Here is a 20,504-nt window from a genome sequence, read left to right as displayed (position 1 = left end):
GGTGGTACAGGACAGCCAATTGAGACATTTCAACACATGGACATACCCCCTACCTTATAAATAAACCTGATCTGGCCGCCATTTTACATTCAGTGTTTTGCCAGTGTAGAGAGAGGTTGCTGTGTGGAGCAGGGACAGGCTGTTAGGGACACCAAACGCTAGCTAATAGGGCCACAAAAGTTATTTTAAGGACTAGTATTGGTGTGCTATCTATGTGTGATACACAGAGGGGTGCGATATACTTATAATATACTTTTATAATGAGTCAAAAACACATAGATCTATATAGTGATCACCTGGAAGTCAGGGGCCTAGGGTCAGATCAGACCCCCAATATTTCTAAGACCCCAAATCAGACCTAAGAACCCCATTCAGACCTCAGATCAATCTAAGTACCGATGTCTATAAGACCCTGATTCAGACCTCAGATCAGACCCGCAATGTTTATAAGACCCCCAATCAGACCTCAGATCAGACCCTCAATATTTATAAGTCAGACCTCAGACTCCCAATGTTCATAAGACCCCCAATAAGACTTCAGATCAGACCCCCAATGTGAATAAGATCCCCATTCAGACCTCAGATCAGATTCTGAATATTTATAAGACAGACAATCAGACCACAGGTCACAGAGCGCACCGCCGTCCTCACGGTGTGCGCAACTCACAACACAGCATGCAGAGAGCTGCAGAAGAAGACCAGGAAGAGTTGAGTACAGAGCCTACAAAGGGAGCACTGTATTCACCGTTCCCTGGTCCCCTGTGCTAACGAGTACTTCCATAATGGAAGCTGTCATTAGTATTCACCCCATAATATGCACTGACATTTTTCCCCACTTTTATAGGGTGAAAACTACGGTACTTTACAATATTGTAGGGAAAAGCAGTGGTACGGTGTGACTACAACTGCTCCATCTCATTGAAGTGAATGGAAGGAAGCAGTTGTAATTAAACTCCATCCCATTCACTTAAATGGGACAGATCAGTTGTAGTTACATGGCACCACCGATGCAATGTTAAAGGCATGTGGTAAACAATAAAGAGAAAGCAGCATTCGCTCTTCAAACAATGGGTCAGAGGGAGTGCTGGGAATCGGACCCCTGCCAATTTAATATTGATGACCTATTCCGAGGATAGATCATCAATATAGGAAAACCAGAAAACCTTTTTAAGCACTGCCTCGTGATGAGTGTTATCTGCTAGGGGTCTCGTGGGAGGCTCTGTTCTGGAAAATCCCCCCATACATATTTAATATACGAAATCCATTCATGGTTTCATAATGCAGCATTTACATTCTTAGGCATTGTATGTAGTCCTTTCCCATAGTGTCGTTGAAAGTGTCTGTAGAAGAACTCTGGAAGAAATGTTGTGCATCCCTCCCAAATTTAACTTGAAGGACTGTTTAACCTGGTATATAAATTTTATTGATTCCCTTATTTATTGTATCACTGTTTGAAGGCATTGATGTTTTAAAGGGGTTGTCCAAGGTTAGAAAAACATGGCTGCTCTCTTCCCAAAACTGTGCCATATCTGTCCATGGTTGGATCTGGTGCTGCAGTTCAGCACCATTGAAGTGAATGAGGCTGAGCTACATAATCTGTGAACAGACATGGCGCCAATGCTTTTCTGAACATGAAGCATGTTGTGTGCATGTGCCAGATGTACAGTGAAGCAAGTTGTACTGTCCTCAAGGTTATCTACACACTGCGCATGTGTCTATGCCACTGGAGAGTCCTAGACTCTTCTCCCAGATGGGTTTTGCTATGGGTGGGTTTAGGACCATAAACCACAAGTGGATAATGGCTTGCTGGTGCTTTACTTGCCCCAAACCATGTGACAGGTTAAAGAGGACCTGTCACCACTAGGGATGAGTGAATCAACTTTGGATGAAAAATCCGAAGTCGATTTGCATAAAACTATGGTCCAACACTGTATGAAGCGAGCGCTCCGTACAGTATTAGAATGTATTGGCTCAGATGAGCCGAAGATATTACTTCGCGAAGTCTCGTGTGACTTAATAACTTCATAGATACATTTTTTGATGTAAATTTCCCGAACTCAGGTTCGATTCCAAGGCACCCAGGAAATGTTTTTTTTTACAGTAAAAATGAATCTATAAAGTTATTACACAAAGTCACGCGAGACTTCGCGAAGTAATAACTTCGGCTCATCTGAGCTAATACATTCTAATACTGTACAGAGCGCTCACTTCGTACAGTGTTGGACCGAAGTTTTATGTGAATCGACTTTGGATGTTTCATCCGAAGTCGATTCGCTCATCCCTAATCACTGCTCCTGACATGCCCGTTTTAATAGTTTCATGCATTCCCTATGTAATAACAATTCTGGAGCATCTAGTCTTATGGTAACCAGTTGGGGGGGGGGGGGGGGGGGGTGTACATGCACAGTCTGACAATGGCAGCACTGATTGGATAGAGTGAGTTTGTGCAGGGACACCCCCCCCCAACTAGTTACCTCCCCTCTGTACCCTTACTGCAGACTGCTAGCACTTTATTCATAACTTCCAGTAGACATAATAAAGGAACGGCAGCACTGATTGGATAGAGTGAGTCTGTGCAGGTACACCCCCCACTAGCTGGTCACCTCCCCCCTGTACCCTTACTGCAGACTGCTAGCACTTCATTCATAACTTCCAGTAGACATAATAAAGGAACGGCAGCACTGATTGGATAGAGTGAGTCTGTGCAGGTACACCCCCCACTAGCTGGTCACCTCCCCCCTGTACCCTTACTGCAGACTGCTAGCACTTCATTCATAACTTCCAGTAGACATAATAAAGGAACGGCAGCACTGATTGGATAGAGTGAGTCTGTGCAGGTACACCCCCCACTAGCTGGTCACCTCCCCCCTGTACCCTTACTGAAGACTGCTAGCACTTCATTCATAACTTCCAGTAGACATAATAAAGGAACGGCAGCACTGATTGGATAGAGTGAGTTTGTGCAGGGACACCCCCCCCCCAACTTGTTACCACCCCTCTGTACCCTTACTGCAGACTGCTAGCACTTCATTCATAACTTCCAGTAGACATAATAAAGGAACGGCAGCACTGATTGGCTAGAGTGAGTCTGTGCAGGTACACCCCCCACCAGCTGGTTACCACCCCTCTGTACCCTTACTGCAGACTGCTAGCAATTCATTCATTACTTCTAGTAGAAATAATAAAAGAATGGCACAACATACAGACATAAGAATAGATGTTCCAGGATTGTTATTACATGGGGAACGCTCAAAGCTATTGAAACAGGCATGTCAGAAGTGGTGACAGGTCCTATTTAAATAGTAATGAAAGGCACCCATAGTCAAAACCAAAATATAGTGCTGGGTACCTGGTATTTCCTTTTATGATATGACCCATGGGCTAATACCCAAACCCCCTGGTTTGTTAACATTGCAGCTCCTATGGAGGAATTGAGCCAGCCAAGTCTCTCTTAGGGCCCAACGACAGTCACAGGGTCCGCCGCTCTGGTACACACACACCCTTGCATGATATCATTCATCCAGAAAGTTTTAGCTCACAGCCTTTGGTTAAGTTATTGCAAGTTTGCATCCTGATCCTTTAATTTGCAGTCTCTTCATTAGTTAATTCCACCAAATAGGTGACCAAGAGGTCAGAGGACCTTGCTGCCAAGAAATAAAATCTCCACAGAGGTGCAAAAGGCAGAGATTTCCCCCTGGAGCCTGGCCCCTTTCTCCTCAGCACGGCCCAGTAATAATTGCAAACAAACGCCTATTCAGTCTCTTCTGATTCGTGTCCCTTTTTTTTTTTTTCTTTCCATAGAAAACCTCGGCGCTAACTATGTGTCATCTGTAAGTCAGCCTCAAGCTGCAGACTGGTATCCCCAGCCACAGGCACACAGCATTTCCTCTCGGCGTTCCTGCTGAGCACAAACTGGATGGAGACAAAATACATGTTTTGTTGACTCGAAAACCCTTCGGGATTCGTCATACCATGGATTACAGATTTTCACGGTGGGTTCAAATTTTAATGCTTGCTTGTAAATCTGAATTGTCACACATCTCTTGGCTTAAAGGAGCGCTGGCACCGAGCTCCACGGACGCCTGGTGGAATCATTACTGCAGGACTTGTGCTAAAATGCCTCTGTCAGTGATGTGTTTTATCTATTCCTATTGTTACATTGTATTGACAATACTATAACCAGTAGACAGATTTATATACATCATGCAAAGTGATAATATATATTATTTATAGTCGTCGTAATAATTGTAAGATTTCAGCTATCATGTCATGTTTCTCCAGGCTGAATCTTTGAAATTCATTAGAAAGCAGTGCAGTTCTGAAGTGTTCTGGACTGGTCTGGTTGAATGGGTTAATTTTGGAACATTCATAAAATGTCAACTCCAAATTGATACTGTGTGAAAGTAAATAATTATCATCATTATTGTAGATGTTACCGAAAAAATACTAGCCTGGGTATGAAACTGCTGATTGAGCTCAGGTGTTTCCAGGTGGCATGTTCTAGCCTTTTTATGGGTGTCTTTGGCTGCAAATTGCAGGAAATATAGTTTAAATAGGATTTTTTGTTAGGCGACGTTCACACTGGCGTTTCTGGGTCCGCTTGTGAGATCCGTTCAGCCCCAATGCATTCTGAATGGATAAGGATCCGTTCAGAATGCATCACTTTGGCTGCGTTTGGTCTCCGTTACGTTTTTTTTAGACGGTCACTAAAACGCAGCTTGCAGCGTTTTGGTGACCGTCTGACTATGCGGAGCCAAACGGATCTATCTAGACTTACAATGTAAAGCAATGGGAACAGATCCGTTTTTTCACTGACACAATATGGTGCAATTGAAAACAGATCCGTCCCCCAATGGACTTATAATGTAAGTCAAGACGGATCCGTTTTGACGTAGACTTTTTTTTTTTTAATGAATAATGCAAACGGTTCCGTTATGAATGGATACAAGCGTTTCCATTATCGGTGCGGATACGTCTGTGCAGATACAAGACGGATCCACACAAAACGCGAGTGTGAAAGTAGCCTAACTCATTAGTAGGACTGATTAGTAATGCTGCTAAATAGTTACATACAGAAATAGATTGGTAGATAGATAGATATGGGATAGATAGATAGATAGATATGAGATAGATAAATAGATAGCTAGATAGATAGATAGATAGATAGATATGGGATAAATAGATAGATATGAGATAGATAGATAGATGGATAGATGGATAGATAGATAGATAGATAGATAGATATGGGATAAATAGATAGATATGAGATAGATAGATAGATAGATAGATGGATAGATGGATAGATAGATAGATATGGGATAGATAGACAGATAGATAGATATGGGATAGATAGACAGATAGATAGATAGATAGATATCTATTTATCTATCTATCCATCTATCTTCTATCTATCTATCTGTCTATCTATCCATCTATCTATCTATCTATCTATCTATCTATCTATCTCATATCTATCTATTTATCCCATATCTATCTATCTATCTATCTATCTATCTATCTATCTATCTATCTCATATCTATCTATCTATCTATCTATCCCATATCTATCTGTCTATCTATTTATTTATCTATCTATCCATCTATCTTCGATCTATCTCATATCTATCTATCTATCTATCTATCTATCTATCTATTTATTTATCTATTTATCCATCTATCTTCGATCTATATCATATCTATCTATCTATTTATCTATCTATCCATCTATCTAACTATTTATCTATCTATCCATCTATCTTCTATCTATCTATCTATCTATCTATCTGTCTATCTATCCCATATCTATCTATCTATCTATCTATCTATTTATCCATCTATCTTTCTAGCTATCTCATATCTATCTATCTATCTATCTATCTATCTATCCCATATCTATCTATCTATCTATCTATCTATCTATCTATCTATCTATCTATCTATTTATTTATCTATCTATCCATCTATCCATCTATCTATCTATCTATCTATCTATCTATTTATCTATCTATCTATTTATCTATCTATCTATCTATCTCATAGATATCTATCTTATATCTGATATATATATATATATATATATATATATGCTGGGAATAAAGTTTGGGGTCGTCACCCTATCACCCATGACTGGAAGTGCTGCCTCTTCATTTGGTGAATATATATATATCTATTATCTATCTCTCCGATAATAAAGGACATTGAAACAACAATATGGGAAGTATCAAGAGGTTAATTTTAGTTTTTTTTTCAGTTATGTGTTCTTGAAATGATTCCTAATATCTGTGTGAATATTGCATCTCATTTTGCTTTGATACAGAGGTTCAGTATTTTACACTAAATATGATTGTTCCGATATATATCACGGTGTATCTCTGCAGATGTGTCGGTTTGGCAGTGTATATATATATTTTTTTTTATCTTGGGGCACTGTTAATTGGTACTAATAAATCATTAATACATCACAGGTACTTTCAGGTATTACAACCCCACTGGGGCCATACATCCGGCTTATACAGATGTTCGTGTGATGTTCCTATAAGTTTATATGCTGCCAAAAAAATTCAAAAAAGTATTGACTTGACAGGTTACATTATTTTTTACTAAAAAAGAACAATGTAGCCAATGCTTATCCAGATCCATATGTGCAATATATTTTCATAATACACATGTAGATCCATTTGACAAAAATAAAATACAACATTTCACATTTTAGAAATCTATAGTCATCATATTCCTTGAAGAATCCATTAAATGACTTCTAAAATAAAGTTAAAATGATTCCAAAGAATGAAATTGTTTACACCCCTTTCCTTAAATAAAGATTACAATTTCAGCTCTGCTACATGGGAAAGTGAAATGATTCTACATGCCGCAAGTCTTACATGGGCTGAATCAATAAATCCAGGAATATGTAGACCCTAAGTTTACGTCTTTTTTTGCATCTGTATATTTTGGTAACGTCTGTATTTGTACGCCTGTTGTGCAAATTATAGCAATACTTAATCGGTTGACTCTTTATAGGGTATTATTAGTATTGTAACATATACTCTAATGTCATCTCCAGCTACATCAGTTCTGGATTCTTTAAAAAATCACTGTGGCTCTATACGGTTAGTGGGTGATGGGCAGCATAAGACAGAGACAGGTTCATCACATGCACATGGCTCATCTATATACAAATAGGGAAAGACCTGGAGCCGGGGGGACAGGGGGATCTCCCAGCCGACATGTCTTCCTATACCTGTCCTTTTCTAAAAAAATAAATAAATATGGATTTACTTATTCCTATATAAGGCAGCCAAGGAATGTGATTTATCACAGTAGATTTGGCACGCGGTGTATCTTGACACTATGCACGGTGGCTCAGTGGTTAGCACTGGTGCCTTGCAGCGCTGGGGTCCTCCTAGATTCGAATCCGACCAAGGATGACACCTGCATGGAGTTTGTATGTTCTCCCCGTGTTTGCAGGGTTTCCTCCGGTTTCCTCCCACACTCCAAAGACATACTGATAGGGAACTTAGATTGTGAGCCCCACTGGGGACAGTTCGATGCTAATGTGTGTAAAGCGCTGCGGAATATAGTAGCGCTATATAAGTGCATAACATAATAATAAAAATAAATAAATGTATACCAGCTCGGGGTTGGCTTACTATCGTCCAGAATTTTTTTAATAAAATGATAGCGTGCAATCAATAATATTAGACATGAGCAATATTCCTAAAAAATGTTTCGGGTACGAATGAGCCCAAAAATTTGATTCGACTCCGAATCGATTCTATGCGAATTGTTTGAAAAGTTCCCTCTTTAGAAAAATGATAGCTCATCCAATCTCAGGAAATCCGGAGGAGTCCAATTTCAATTCTAAAGAATCGTTTCGCTCATCTCTAATTAACATATATTTGGTGGAATTTACAAATTCACATTTCTAGAGAATTTACTAAAGTGTCTATAAACACTAAAAGTGCCTTAAACAATAGATCCAGCGAAAATTCTGGCTCATTTAATCTAGTAAATCTTCCCCTTATGTTTTGCCTGAAATGCTGCAGCATTCGAGCGTAAAACATCCAGCAGATCTTAGAGGATGATGGAGCCTGTCAGAAGTCTGCATGCTTCTACTGACAGGTGCCATTTAAGGCCTCATGCACACGGCAGTGTTTTTTCACTGACAGTGTTTTGGCTTCAGTGGTCCGTGTCCGATTTTGCTTCAGTTGTGTTTCCTTGTGTCTTCCTTTTTTTTTTTGTCTGACAGGGAAAAAAAAAAGGAAGGTTAATGAAAAGTGTAATTTTATTGCACCAAGGTCTTGTAGAGAAAAACGGACATGGACACAGATGACATACCAGTTGTGCATCCGTTTTTTTTTGACGGACCCATTGACTTGAATGGGTCCGTCCTCCGTTTTCCACTGACAAGAATAGGACAGGTTATATTTTTTTGACGGACTGGAATCACGGATCACGGACGCAGAGAAAAAACTGAGGACTATCAGTTATTTTTCACAGCTCCAAAGAAATGAATGGGACCTCCGCTAAACTGTGAAAAATTACGGAACGGATGCGGATGCACACAACGGTCGTGTGCATGAGGCCTAAGAATAACTTTACAAGTGTGAAAGTGCACTTATTAAAGTGACTCTAACAGTTATCATTGTTATCATTAGTGAAGCCCTGCTTTTCCACATTTTCCCTGAAAACCTTCTTATTGTCAATATGGCATGGATTATGTATCTGTAATGCCCCTTTCACACGGGCGTTGCGGGAAAAGGTGCGGGTATGCGATTTTTCCACGCGAGTGCAAAACACTGTAATGCGTTTTGCATGCGCTTTCTTCACAGAAGTTCGGGCTTGGGATCGGTGTTCTGTAGATTGTATTATTTCCCCTTATAACATGGTTATAAGGGAAAATAATAGCATTCTGAATACAGAATGCATAGTACAATAAAGGGGTTAAAATAAATAAATACATAATTTAACTCACCTTAATCCACTTGATTGCACAGCCGGCATCTCTTCTGTCTTCTTCTTTGCTGTGTGCAGGAAAAGGACCTGTGGTGACGTCACTCCGGTCATCACATGGTCCGTCACATGATCTTTTACCATGGTGATGGATCATGTGATGACCGGAGTGATGGTCCTTTTCCTGCACACAGCAAAGAAGACAGACAGAAGGAGATGCCGGCTGAGCGATCAAGTGGATTAAGGTGAGTTAAATTATTATTATTTTTTAACCCCTCCAGCGCTATTTTACTATGCATTCTGTATTCAGAATGCTATTATTTTCCCTTATAACCATATTATAAGGGAAAATAATAATGATCGGGTCTCCATCCCGATCGTCTCCTAGCAACCGTGCGTGAAAATCGCACCGCATCCGCACTTGCTTGCAGGAATCTTGCGATTTTGACGCAACCCCATTCATTTCTATGGGGCCTGCGTTACGTGAAAAACGCACAAAGAGGAGCATGCTGCGATTTTCACGCAACGCACAAGTGATGCGTGAAAATCACTGGTCGTGTGCACAGCCCCATAGACATGAATAAGTCAGGATTCAGTGCGGGTGCAATGCGTTCAACTCACGCATCGCATCCGCGCGGAATACTCGCTCGTGTGAAAGGGGCCTAAGGCTACTTTCACCCTAGCGGCACGAACCTCCAGCAGGCTGTTCCGTCGGGTAAACAGCCTGTTGGACCCGTCCTGCCGCTAGTGACTGTGTACCCCCGGACTGCCGCTCCGTCCCCATTGACTATAATGGGGGCGGAGTTACGGCAGATGCACAGCAGCGCACGGCGACATGTCCGACATTTATTCCGGCAGCCTCTCGCCGTGCGCTGCAGTGCCTTGCCGGAACTCTGCCCCTGCCCCTATTATAGTCAATGGGGACAGAGCGGCAGTCCGCGGGCACACGGTCACTAGCGGCAGGATGGGTCAGACAGGCTGTTCACCCAACGAAACAGCCTTCCGGAGGTCCGTGCCGCTAGTGTGAATGTAGCATTAAACATGATTTGCGCATAGTTGCACAGGTAAAAAAAAAGACACATCCACGAAAGGAGAAGGCATGGATGAAATATGAGCGAGGTGTGAACATGAATATGGGTATGGAGAGGATTCACTTTATCTAGGGAGCAGCCAAGCAAGGGTGCATGATGGGAGATGTAGTTTCACAACACCTGGAGTGCTGGAGGTTGCTGACCCCTGTCCTAGACCTATTTACCAAACTGTCTCATCATAAAATAAGAAGAAAATCACTTTGTAACATGATCGCGTTTCTATTTTACAATGGTGTAAGTTCTCTCATTGCACCGACAAAGGAAACATTGGGTATGTTAATTCTAGCTGCCATGCGGAGAACCATTAGGCTACTTTCATACTTGCATTGTTGCTGGATCCGTCATGGATCAGCAAAAACGCTTCCGTCATCATAACACAACCGTCTGCATTCGTTATGAACGGATCCGGTTGTATTATCTCTAAAATAACCATGACGGATGCGTCTCTAAAACCATTGTAAGGGCCCTTTCACACTTGCGTTGTCCGGATCCGGCGTGTACTCCACTTGCCGGAGGTACACGCCGGATCCGGAAAAACGCAAGTGAACTGAAAGCATTTGAAGAAGGATCCGTCTTCAAAATGCGTTCAGTGTTACTATGGCAGCCAGGATGCTATTAAAGTCCTGGTTGCCATAGTAGGAGCGGGGAGCGGGGGAGCGGTATACTTACCGTCCGTGCGGCTCCCGGGGCGCTCCAGAATGACGTCAGAGCGCCCCAGGCGCATGGATGACGTGTACATGCGATCACGTCATCCATGCGCCTGGGGCGCCCTGACGTCACTCTGAAGCGCCCCGGGAGTCGCACGGACGGTAAGTATACTGCTCCCCACTACACTTTACCATGGCTGCCAGGACTTTAGCGTCCCGGCAGCCATTGTAACCATTGAGAAAAAGCTAAACGTCGGATCCGGCAATGCGCCGAAACGACGTTTAGCTTAAGGCCGGATCCGGATCAATGCCTTTCAATGGGCATTCATTCCGGATCCGGCCTTGCGGCAAGTCTTCAGGATTTTTGGCCGGAGCAAAAAGTACTGCATGCTGCGGTATTTTCTCCGGCCAAAAAACGTTCCGTTCCGGAACTGAAGACATCCTGATGCATCCTGAACGGATTTCTCTCCATTCAGAATGCATTAGGATAAAACCGATCAGGATTCTTCCAGCATAGAGCCCCGATGACGGAACTCTATGCCGGAAGACCATAACGCAGGTGTGAAAGGGCCCTTAGTCAATGGGTGCCGAGTCAGAGAAAACTGATCCGTCCCCGTTGACTTACATCGGCCTTGCATCCCGGGGCGCACTCAGAAACGCTTCTTGCAGCGTTTTTCTGTTCGGTATGGGAACGCAACCAAACGGAACAGAATGCATTTTGGAGCACTCCGTTCCACTCAGTTTTGTCCCCATTGACAATGAATGGGGACAAAACTGAAGCGTTTTCCTCCAGTATTAAGATCCTATGAAGGATCTCAACAGCGGAAAGGGAAAGCGTGGATGTGAAAGTAGGCTTACGTGTTCTTTAGGCATGCATTTAGAAAAACTTTTTACTCTAGTCACTGCTGGATCTGCTAATAAGCAGGTCTCCCGTTTGGCATGTGTAATGTTTAGTAAGCACAAAGAGGAAACCTGCATTGCTTACCTGGCTGGAGGCATTCCCAAAAAATGATTCCCACTGGTTTATGCATGAATGCTATCAAAGAGGACCTGTCACCACGTCTGATATGTCTGGTTGAGTAAAAACAGCTTATACTTGCCTTGCTGTTCCTCTGATCTTCTTCCTGGACATTTATGAATAATTTGGCAATAAAGCTTGCCCAAGGCTACTTTCACACTTGCGTTGTTAATTCCGGTATTGAGATCCGGCAGAGGATCTCAATACCGTAATTAAACAGATTTGATTTTGCACATCAGAATGCATCCATTCAGTTAGGATGCGGTTGTGTAAAAATCAAAACGAAAAAAAAAAAAAAAAAACGGATCCGTCACTATAAAACATTGAAATTCAATGGGTGATGGATAGGCTTCTAAAAAAAAATGTAAAAAAGATCTGTCACCAGGCTACTTTCACATCATACAACCGTTCAGATCATACAACCGTCTGCATCCGTTCAGAACGGATCCGTTTGTATTATCTTTAACGTAGCCAAGACGGATCCGTCTTGAACACCAGTGAAAGTCAATGGAGGACGGATCTGTTTTCTATTGTGCCAGATTGTGTCAGTGAAAACGGATCCGTCCTGGCACAAACGGCGGCTCGGATGCGGACCCAAACAACGGTCGCGTGCATGAGGCCTAAGTCAATGGGGACGGATCCGTTTTCACTGACACAATCTGGCACAATCGAAAACGGATCCGTCCTCCATTGACTTTCAAGCAGCGTTTTGTTGTCCGTCTCCAAAGCGGAATGGAGACTGAACTGATGCAAACTGATGCATTCCTTTTCCATTCAGAATGCATACTGATCCGTTTTGGACCGCTTTTGAGAGCCCTGAACGGATCTCACAAACGGAAAGCCAAAACGCGAGTGTGAAAGTAGACTTACATCGTTTTCAGCACGGGGTCTTTTTTTTTTTTTTTTTTTTTTTTTTCATTTTTCAGATTGGACATAAAACCCAGCTTGCAGTGGTTTTGTTTCCTATCACAAAACGGACTGCTGCCGGAACGGAAGACATCCTGAACGGGTCTCTTTCCATTTAGAATGAATGAGGACCAAACGGAAGCGTTTTTTTTTACAGTATTGAGATTCGGCAGAGGAAAACAACGATGCAAGTGTGAAAGTAGCCTCCCATTTGTCTTTTTTTTCCTTATACATTTCTATGAGGAATATCAGAGGAATTGCTCAATGTAGAGTTCTATGAAAGGACAAGTAAATGCAGACGACAGATCCTCTTTAATATTCATTTATAAATAAAATATTTGGGATGAGTAAACAAATAAAAATTTATGAGAGGAATAGGTTGTTATTGGTCTTGAATGCCGGCTTTATAGAGCAGGTCTCTATAATATCTCACAATGACACCTATTAATTGGTTGATAAAAGTAAATAGCTTTGACCATGCAAAATTGCTGACAGCGCTAGGTAGGGGCTGAGGAAAGCAGGACAAACGTATTTTGTGGACTGTTTATTATTAGGAGTGGTAAGGATATGAAGTTTTATTTTGCCAGACTCTTCTTCTTTGGTGCAATGGAGGTGGGGCTTCACAGCCCCTCCCCTCTTCTCTGAATGGCAGCTGTAGCAGCCAACCAGGAGGCCAGTACAGCTGTCACTCAGAGCAGATGGGAGGGGCCTTGAAGCAGCTCAATGCAGAGAGCACTTCACAGTGAAGCTCTGCCTCCAATCCAAACAATATGGTAGAATGAAAGTTCATATTCACACCAATCCTGATAAAGACTCCATGGTATTTGCCTAGTGCTGTCAGCAGTTTAGCATGGTCATGCAGTACGCAGACCTGCAGGGTATGTGAGGTCACGGTTAATAGGCATACCAGGGTTGCTCTGGGTTACTCACAGTTTGTAGGGGGACCCTGGGCAGGCATACAGCAGTGATGGAGAAGCTGGCACAGGAGTCCTCTGGGGCACTGTCTGTATATAGGGACCAGGCCTGATGTTGGGTGAGGTGCCCTGGATGTTGCAGGTGTTTAATGTGCCGGGGGCAAGGTCCCTTTAAGATTCGTGACGCCAGTGCCTGTAGCTGTGGCACACCGATTGATAGTGGTAATAATTGAGGAACACATTGTTGTTGTGAACCAAAACTTCCTTTGCTGGAAACAGTTAACTTTGTACAGTCTTTTGTAAAGTTCCATGCACAGCAGCAGTTGTAAGCAGGCTTTCACAACAATGGCAGGTACAATGTCCTTTGCAAAATACTCAGAGGGTAAAAACAACACTTACAGACCAGGCTGCACCTTTTCCTCAGAAATCCTGTGCACTATTCCTCAGAACTCCTGGCTGTCTTTATCCCAAGGCCCGTATGCCCTAATGCTGGCTTTATCCTTGGTAGAAAGTTCCTCAGGTATATATCCTTGCTTTAGGTAAAATCCTTCTGCCCTTCAGCTCTCTTGTCTGGCTGGAATACTGGCTCTGCTCTGCTTGGTTATGGGAACTTAGTTTCCCAGGAGGTAACTCTTCTCCTGGTGACAATCTTCTGAGCTAACTCTGGCTCAGGAACCTCAGGCTGGCTAGACTGCACTCACTAGCCTCCTGGACTACACTACTCTTTCCTGTCTAGGCCTAACTATATATATTAGGGGTTCCCTAGCTCCCTCTACTGTCCAGGAGGAGGAACTACACCCTAACAGGCCTGTTACACATAAAACATCATATCAAGTACAATGATCATATTAAACCTTGTGTAGTGCCCACATTTACCTAGTGGGACACTACAGTCACAACTGCTGAAAGATGCCCTTTAAAGGCTATGGATACCTTCGGGGCAATTTATTTTTATGATTGCTTATTACTCATTTTGGGCTAAAAAAATTGTTTTCAATTGAGCCTTTATTAAAAATGTTCAGCCATTTTTGACATACAAGGGTTAAAAATCATCAGTTGATGGCTCATATGAAGGCTCATTTCTGATCTCCTGACCTCATAAACACTCATATCTACAGTCTTATAAAACTGTTAAGAGTATGGTTAAAAGAGTGTTTATGAGGTCAGGAGATCAGAGATAAGGCTTTACATGAGCGGTCAGCTGACAAAACTCAGTAGGTACATTGTTCATATAGATTGATATTTAAGTCACAAAAAGAACTGAAAGTTTTTTTTTTTTTATAAATTTTTTATTTTAATAAAATATAACATAACAAGGTACATATATAGGTATCTTGGACGTCAAGCATGATGAAAATTGGTACATTTGAAGAGATTTTAAAGTTACAAGAGGCATTATCACATAGTTTACAGGCATACGACTGAGAAGACAGTAGTCACATTTAAATCGTACAGAACTGAAAGTTTTTAATAAAAAACAATTGAATAAAAATATTTTTAGCTCAAAATGTGTAAAATGCAAGCATAAAATAAATTGCCCCAAACGTGTCCATAGCCTTCAGGTCGCTTTATATGTTATTTATATGTTATTTTTAACAGCATGTCTTCATTTTTTCACAGTTTAAAGAGATTTGGACTCAATAAGGAACTTTTTTAAAGTATAATCTCAAACTTGATGGAAGAAAAATGATGGAGCAGCCGATCAAAGATATACTTTTGGGGTCTCCAAAGTCTTCAGACCCTATGATGATCGAGAAACGTGCCAATGACTGTGTGATTACAACTATTCCAAGAGTCAATGAGACCCAACTGACTGCAGCAACAGGCGGAGCAGAGCTGTCTTGCTACCGTTGCACTATCCCTTTCGGAGTGGTTATACTAATAGCAGGCATTGTGGTCACAGCGGTGGCGTATAGTTTTAATTCTCATGGATCCATTATCTCTGTGTTTGGGCTGGTCCTACTCTCTTCCGGACTTCTTCTGGTGTGCTCCAGTGCGCTGTGCTGGAAAATTAGGCAACGGAAAAAAAGAGCTAAAAGGAGAGAGAGTCAGACTGCATTGGTGGCAAACCAAAGGAGTTTATTTGCCTAAGGGTGAAAGACATCTCAAAGATGTGGACTGCAACCAGTCTGAAGAAGCTGGATCGACTGGAGATTGTTGAAACCATCGAGCTATGGCATGTAGTTGAGCATTAAGCTGAGGTCATGACCAGTACGATAGGGTTCATTTTTAATGTTTGTGGCCTGCCCAGCTCTACAGTTCCTTCATTTGTTCCATACAGGTTGGATATAACAAAGAAGTCTGATTATAACAGCAATATTCATCTGGTTGGTTCAAGTTGTGAGAAGTGCAACCATTTTGCTTCGCAGCCAGAGCCGCAATGTTAAGGTTATGTACATATTTGCATTTTGCTAGTTGTATCCAGAGCTCTGTTCACCAGTGACCTCCCCGACGGGAATATTTCTTACCCAGTGGTTCTCCACCCTTGCGCAAAAAGTAGGACACACCTTGAGGGCACTCCTGATGCGATTGCACGTAGCCTTAGTTTACGTTGTTTTTTTAGGCCAGTTGTGTTAAGTCATTTTTAATGTAGATGATAGTAGTAAAAGAACAGTCATCGTGTTTTCTCTAGAGGTAAGTGAATCGATTCTACACAAATCTGGTTTCTTACAAATTTCCCAATAGATTCTAATTCAAAATGGCTGCCAGCATTTTACAGATCAGAAGACAGAGAAGAAAGCATCTACCACTAAAAATGGATCATATTTGGACTGTTTTTTAAACTGGTTGCTTGTTACCACCGGTTACTCTACGTTTACCCACACTCATATCTTGCTGTCACTCTGACATAACTAATACGGTCTTAGCGATAAACAGCTTGAAAGGCATTGGAGACAGTCCTAGGAGACTCCAGAATGTGATTCGGGGCAACTGGGACACTTTCAATGTAGGTTGAATTTATTCGGACTGAAATGAATCTCACATCTGATTCTAGTAAATTGGATGTAGAGCGAATTTTGGGAAATCCGCTCATCGCTAGTTGCCTCCTCTGTTGTAACTCAAGCTTCATCAAACTGAAGTCAACAAGGGGAGCCGCACATGAATAATGTAATAATAGCTATAAAGATGATGTTAGAAGCCTATGAGATGCATCATTACATTAATTTTGACTTCTCATGTTTAATTTGCACAAAATACACTTGCAGACACTAGAATAAAGTAAACCTAGAGTGATACAGGCGTGTAGATATACAGAATATATTACCAATGAGGTAAGTGCGGGCTACAGACTATGAGGCTTTAGTCATATGTAAAACGTTAGTCTGATATGATAAAAACTATACAAAATGTAAAATCAAACCATGCATAGAACAGACATATTAGGTTACTAATAGTATCTATCATATTTTAGAGCCTCAATTTATCTGTGTTTGTGTTTTGTCTTATGAAATTTTCATATTTTGGTTTCTTTTTTATTAATGTTCCTATTACAAATATTTAAAACATAACACTCAGGTTTTAGGTGACCACTTCAAGAGGTTGGCCCATCTTAGATATTGATGGCACATCGCTAGGATGAACCACCAATGTCAGATAGGTGGAATCTGCACTTATCTCTAGAACATGGCCTCCAAAGTAGAGGAGAGTGCACCACGCATGCGTGATGTGCTCTTTATCCACTTCGATGGGAGTAAAAAAAAAAACTAAGCTAGAGCGCTTAACAGTTTCCAGAACTCCTATAGAAGTGCACCACCTCTCTGTTCACCTCTATGGGAGTTCCAGAAATAGACAAGCGCTTGTCTCTTTTCAGAATTACCTTAGAAGTGAATGGACGGTGGCCACGCTTTCACGGTGCACTCTCCTTCACTTTGAGGGCCCATAGTAGACATAGGTGTGGGTCCCACTGATATTAGTGGCCTATCCAAGAAATATGCCACCAATGTGTGAGATGGGCCAACTGCTTTAACTTTTTTGAAAAAGTTGATGACCTTGCAGCATCATCATGCTGTATACACCATGGAAGAAACACGTTGGACCCATATTTAATTTTGCTTCCACATTTTTGAATCTGCAACAAAAAATGTCCACACTCAGAAACGCAAAGTCAGCCCAACTAGCCATTTTCTTTAAGACTCGCTGTCTGTGTATTGTGTATGGGTGGTACCGACTCTTGTCCATTCCCTAAAAGATGATGTCTGAGAAAGGAGGATCAGGCATATTATACTTTTTAACATGCCCAATCGTTTGTTCACAAAAGACATACGTTGTCTTTAGAGGTGTCTGGCAGAAATTGGATCCCTTCTTCCCATTGAAGTCACATGCCTATGTATGGGAGAGTGATAGGAGATAGAAAGGATGGGGGAGGATGCTAGATAGGCTCCTTCAGGCACCAGGACATGGATGGGTCTGGAACTTCTACAACCCCTGTATTTACAGTATGTCCCTGTTAAATAACAATATTTACTTAATTGGACTGACATAATACATTAGCTGGCCATGTACATTAGATTAACACCATCAGAACCCGCCAATTTTGGGGGACTGGCCAGTCCTCAAACTTTTGTGAAGCTGTTGGGCATATTTAATTTCAGCATGCAAGATCCCTTAGTTCTTAGAGGAAGATTAGTATGGCAGCGGCTAACGCCCCTATCTCCATTGGCCAGTTTATCACTCCCACTTTATGTCACTACAAGTAATATGCATTCAGATATAATTCCTTCTCTACAGGAAGATGTACAATAGGCTCATTACTGCTTTTCACGTAATCAAAACGTTGTCTTTAAAATTCAATGAAGTGTTTGAAGCTGTAGCAATTCCACGAGACTAAAAATGCAGCAAAGTAAAATCTAGTGTCTGTGACGCAGCTCTGAAGTCAAATTCTGGATGACAGTACTTCATTGTGCTGCAGTGAATGATATTGGTGGTACTTGTAGATTTTTTTTTACTATTGTAGTACTTACAGTGTATTTAGATGGCTGCTTGGAATTATTTGTCTAAAGTGCAATTTATACTTTAATATGTCACTTTTTGTAAATTAATGATAAATGTATTCAACCTAGCACTTTTTGGTCTGTTTTTGTATGAAATATGTTTTATTAAAAAAAAAATAGTGCTGCTATTGAGGCTGTTGGTTATTTTTCTGAATTGATTCTCCTGAAATTTTGGACAGAGTTTTATACAGAATAAAAAATTTGGATATGTCACTTAACACCAATACTTACCTTAAAGGGGTTTTCCAGGATTATGATATTAATGGCCTGTTTCCAGGATATGTCATCAATATCAAATGGCTGGGTTCTGACACCCTGCACCCCCATGAATCAGATGCAGGTCAGGAGCTGGAAGTCAGCATTGGAACTACACAGCTCCATCCATTGAGTTGTGGACAGAGATAGTAACTGCATTGAAGTGAACAGGAACAGTGCTGCAATTACCAGCGCCATGCACTACACAACGGATGGAGAGGTGTAGTTCCAGACACAACATCTGGCGTTGGAGCTACAAGGTAACAGCTGATCAGTGGAAGTGCGGACTGGTGGACCCTCACTGATCTTAGGATAGGCCATCAATATGAAAATCCTGGACTACCCCCTTTAAACTCCGCTCTGATCCAAAACCACAGTATCGCTCAGACATTTAACAGCTCTTGGGTAAATGGGTAAAATTAAGAACTATTTCCATAAAGCAGAATTTATTTTCATTGATTTTGCCTCTCCTATTCCATTCCTAAAGTGCACAATGATGGTTTCCCTCCTCCATTCCTCCCCATTTTGGCCAAGATTGGTTGCCTCAGTGATATTCTTTGACCCTGGGCTGACAGTCTACTGCAACCACTTTTTGACAATCAATGTTCTCTCCAAATAATTAGTGCCATTATGGGAGCTAAGATCCTCCTTCTCTGAGTAAATATCTACATGGCCTTGTAGGAGAAAAATGATCTTTTTACTTCTTTGAGTCCCGTTGCCTCTTCTGTGATCTGATGCATTGATGACCTCCTATTTATTTAAAGCGAGTCTGTCACCTCCATATGGCCATATACTGTACAGTGCTTACATGGCTCTGTGGCACACCTATACAGGATTGTAACGGAACCTTTGTCTTTTCTTTAGACTTGCACCAGCAGGAAAAACAAACTTAAATTTATATGCATATGAGCACTCGCCAGTGCCCAGGGGCGGCGTTCAGTGTGTAAGTGCCCAGGCTGCTCCGCCTTCTTTTCACTTTACTCCTCCCCAGTCTCTGCCTTTCCCCGCCCTCCAAGTCTCTTGCCTCATCGCTAGGTCCGGACTTGGAGGGCGGGGAAAGTCAGAGGCTGGGGAGGAGTAAAGTGAAAAGAAGGCAGAGCAGCCTGGGCACTTACACACTGAAAGCCGCCCCTGGGCACTTGCGAGTGCTCATATGCATATCAATTTAAGTTAGTTTTTCCTGCTGGTGCAAGTCTAAAGAAAAGACAAAGGTACCGTTACAATCCTGTGTAGGTGTGCTACAGAGCCATGTAAGCACTGTATATGGCCATATGGAGGTGACAGACTCCCTTTAATGTGTCAACCATATCAGACTAGACCCGGTCAACCAAATGCTAGCAATACTGTCCTGCATAGTACTTCGCATAACCAAACTCACAATACCAAGAATATTTCTTTAGGAGAAATCACACATACTCAAAAGGAATGGTTCAACTACAGAGACTTTTAATTGGGAATTTTTGAAAGCAAGGAGGCAGGCCACGGTAACATGATAGTCCTTTATAGACTCTGAATATACTAGAAAATGTAAAAGATGTGATCTCCTGTGCACGAAACCCACAAAACATACTAATAAGAAAAAATAGGCACCTGTTATCTTCTCCACTCTCTATAGTGTAGAGTTGTCAAAAATGTCTCACATCATTCATAAATTTAGTCCTATCATAGTTCAGGATCTTCCGGTTTTGTTGCGTAAACTCAATGTGACTCTTCGACCCTTCAGCTTTCAT

General features: G+C 41.7%; 1 protein-coding gene across 2 annotated transcripts in view; it reads left to right on the top strand.

The window, feature by feature from the left end:
• Positions 1-18,638, top strand: part of TMEM100 (transmembrane protein 100) — a 63,576-nt gene extending 44,938 nt beyond the window's left edge. For both annotated transcript variants that reach the window (XM_044297235.1, XM_044297236.1), the window contains exons 2-3: positions 3,802-3,992; positions 15,149-18,638. In XM_044297235.1, coding sequence (XP_044153170.1) covers positions 15,215-15,619 — 405 coding nt within the window. In that variant the 5' untranslated portion in view covers positions 3,802-3,992; positions 15,149-15,214 and the 3' untranslated portion in view covers positions 15,620-18,638. The remainder of the gene's footprint in view (positions 1-3,801; positions 3,993-15,148) is intronic.
• Positions 18,639-20,504: the final 1,866 nt, after the last annotated feature.

This window comes from Bufo gargarizans, chromosome 6, assembly GCF_014858855.1.
Source record: "Bufo gargarizans isolate SCDJY-AF-19 chromosome 6, ASM1485885v1, whole genome shotgun sequence".
NCBI classification, from domain to species: domain Eukaryota; kingdom Metazoa; phylum Chordata; class Amphibia; order Anura; family Bufonidae; genus Bufo; species Bufo gargarizans.
This window is presented reverse-complemented; position numbering and strand designations above follow the sequence as displayed.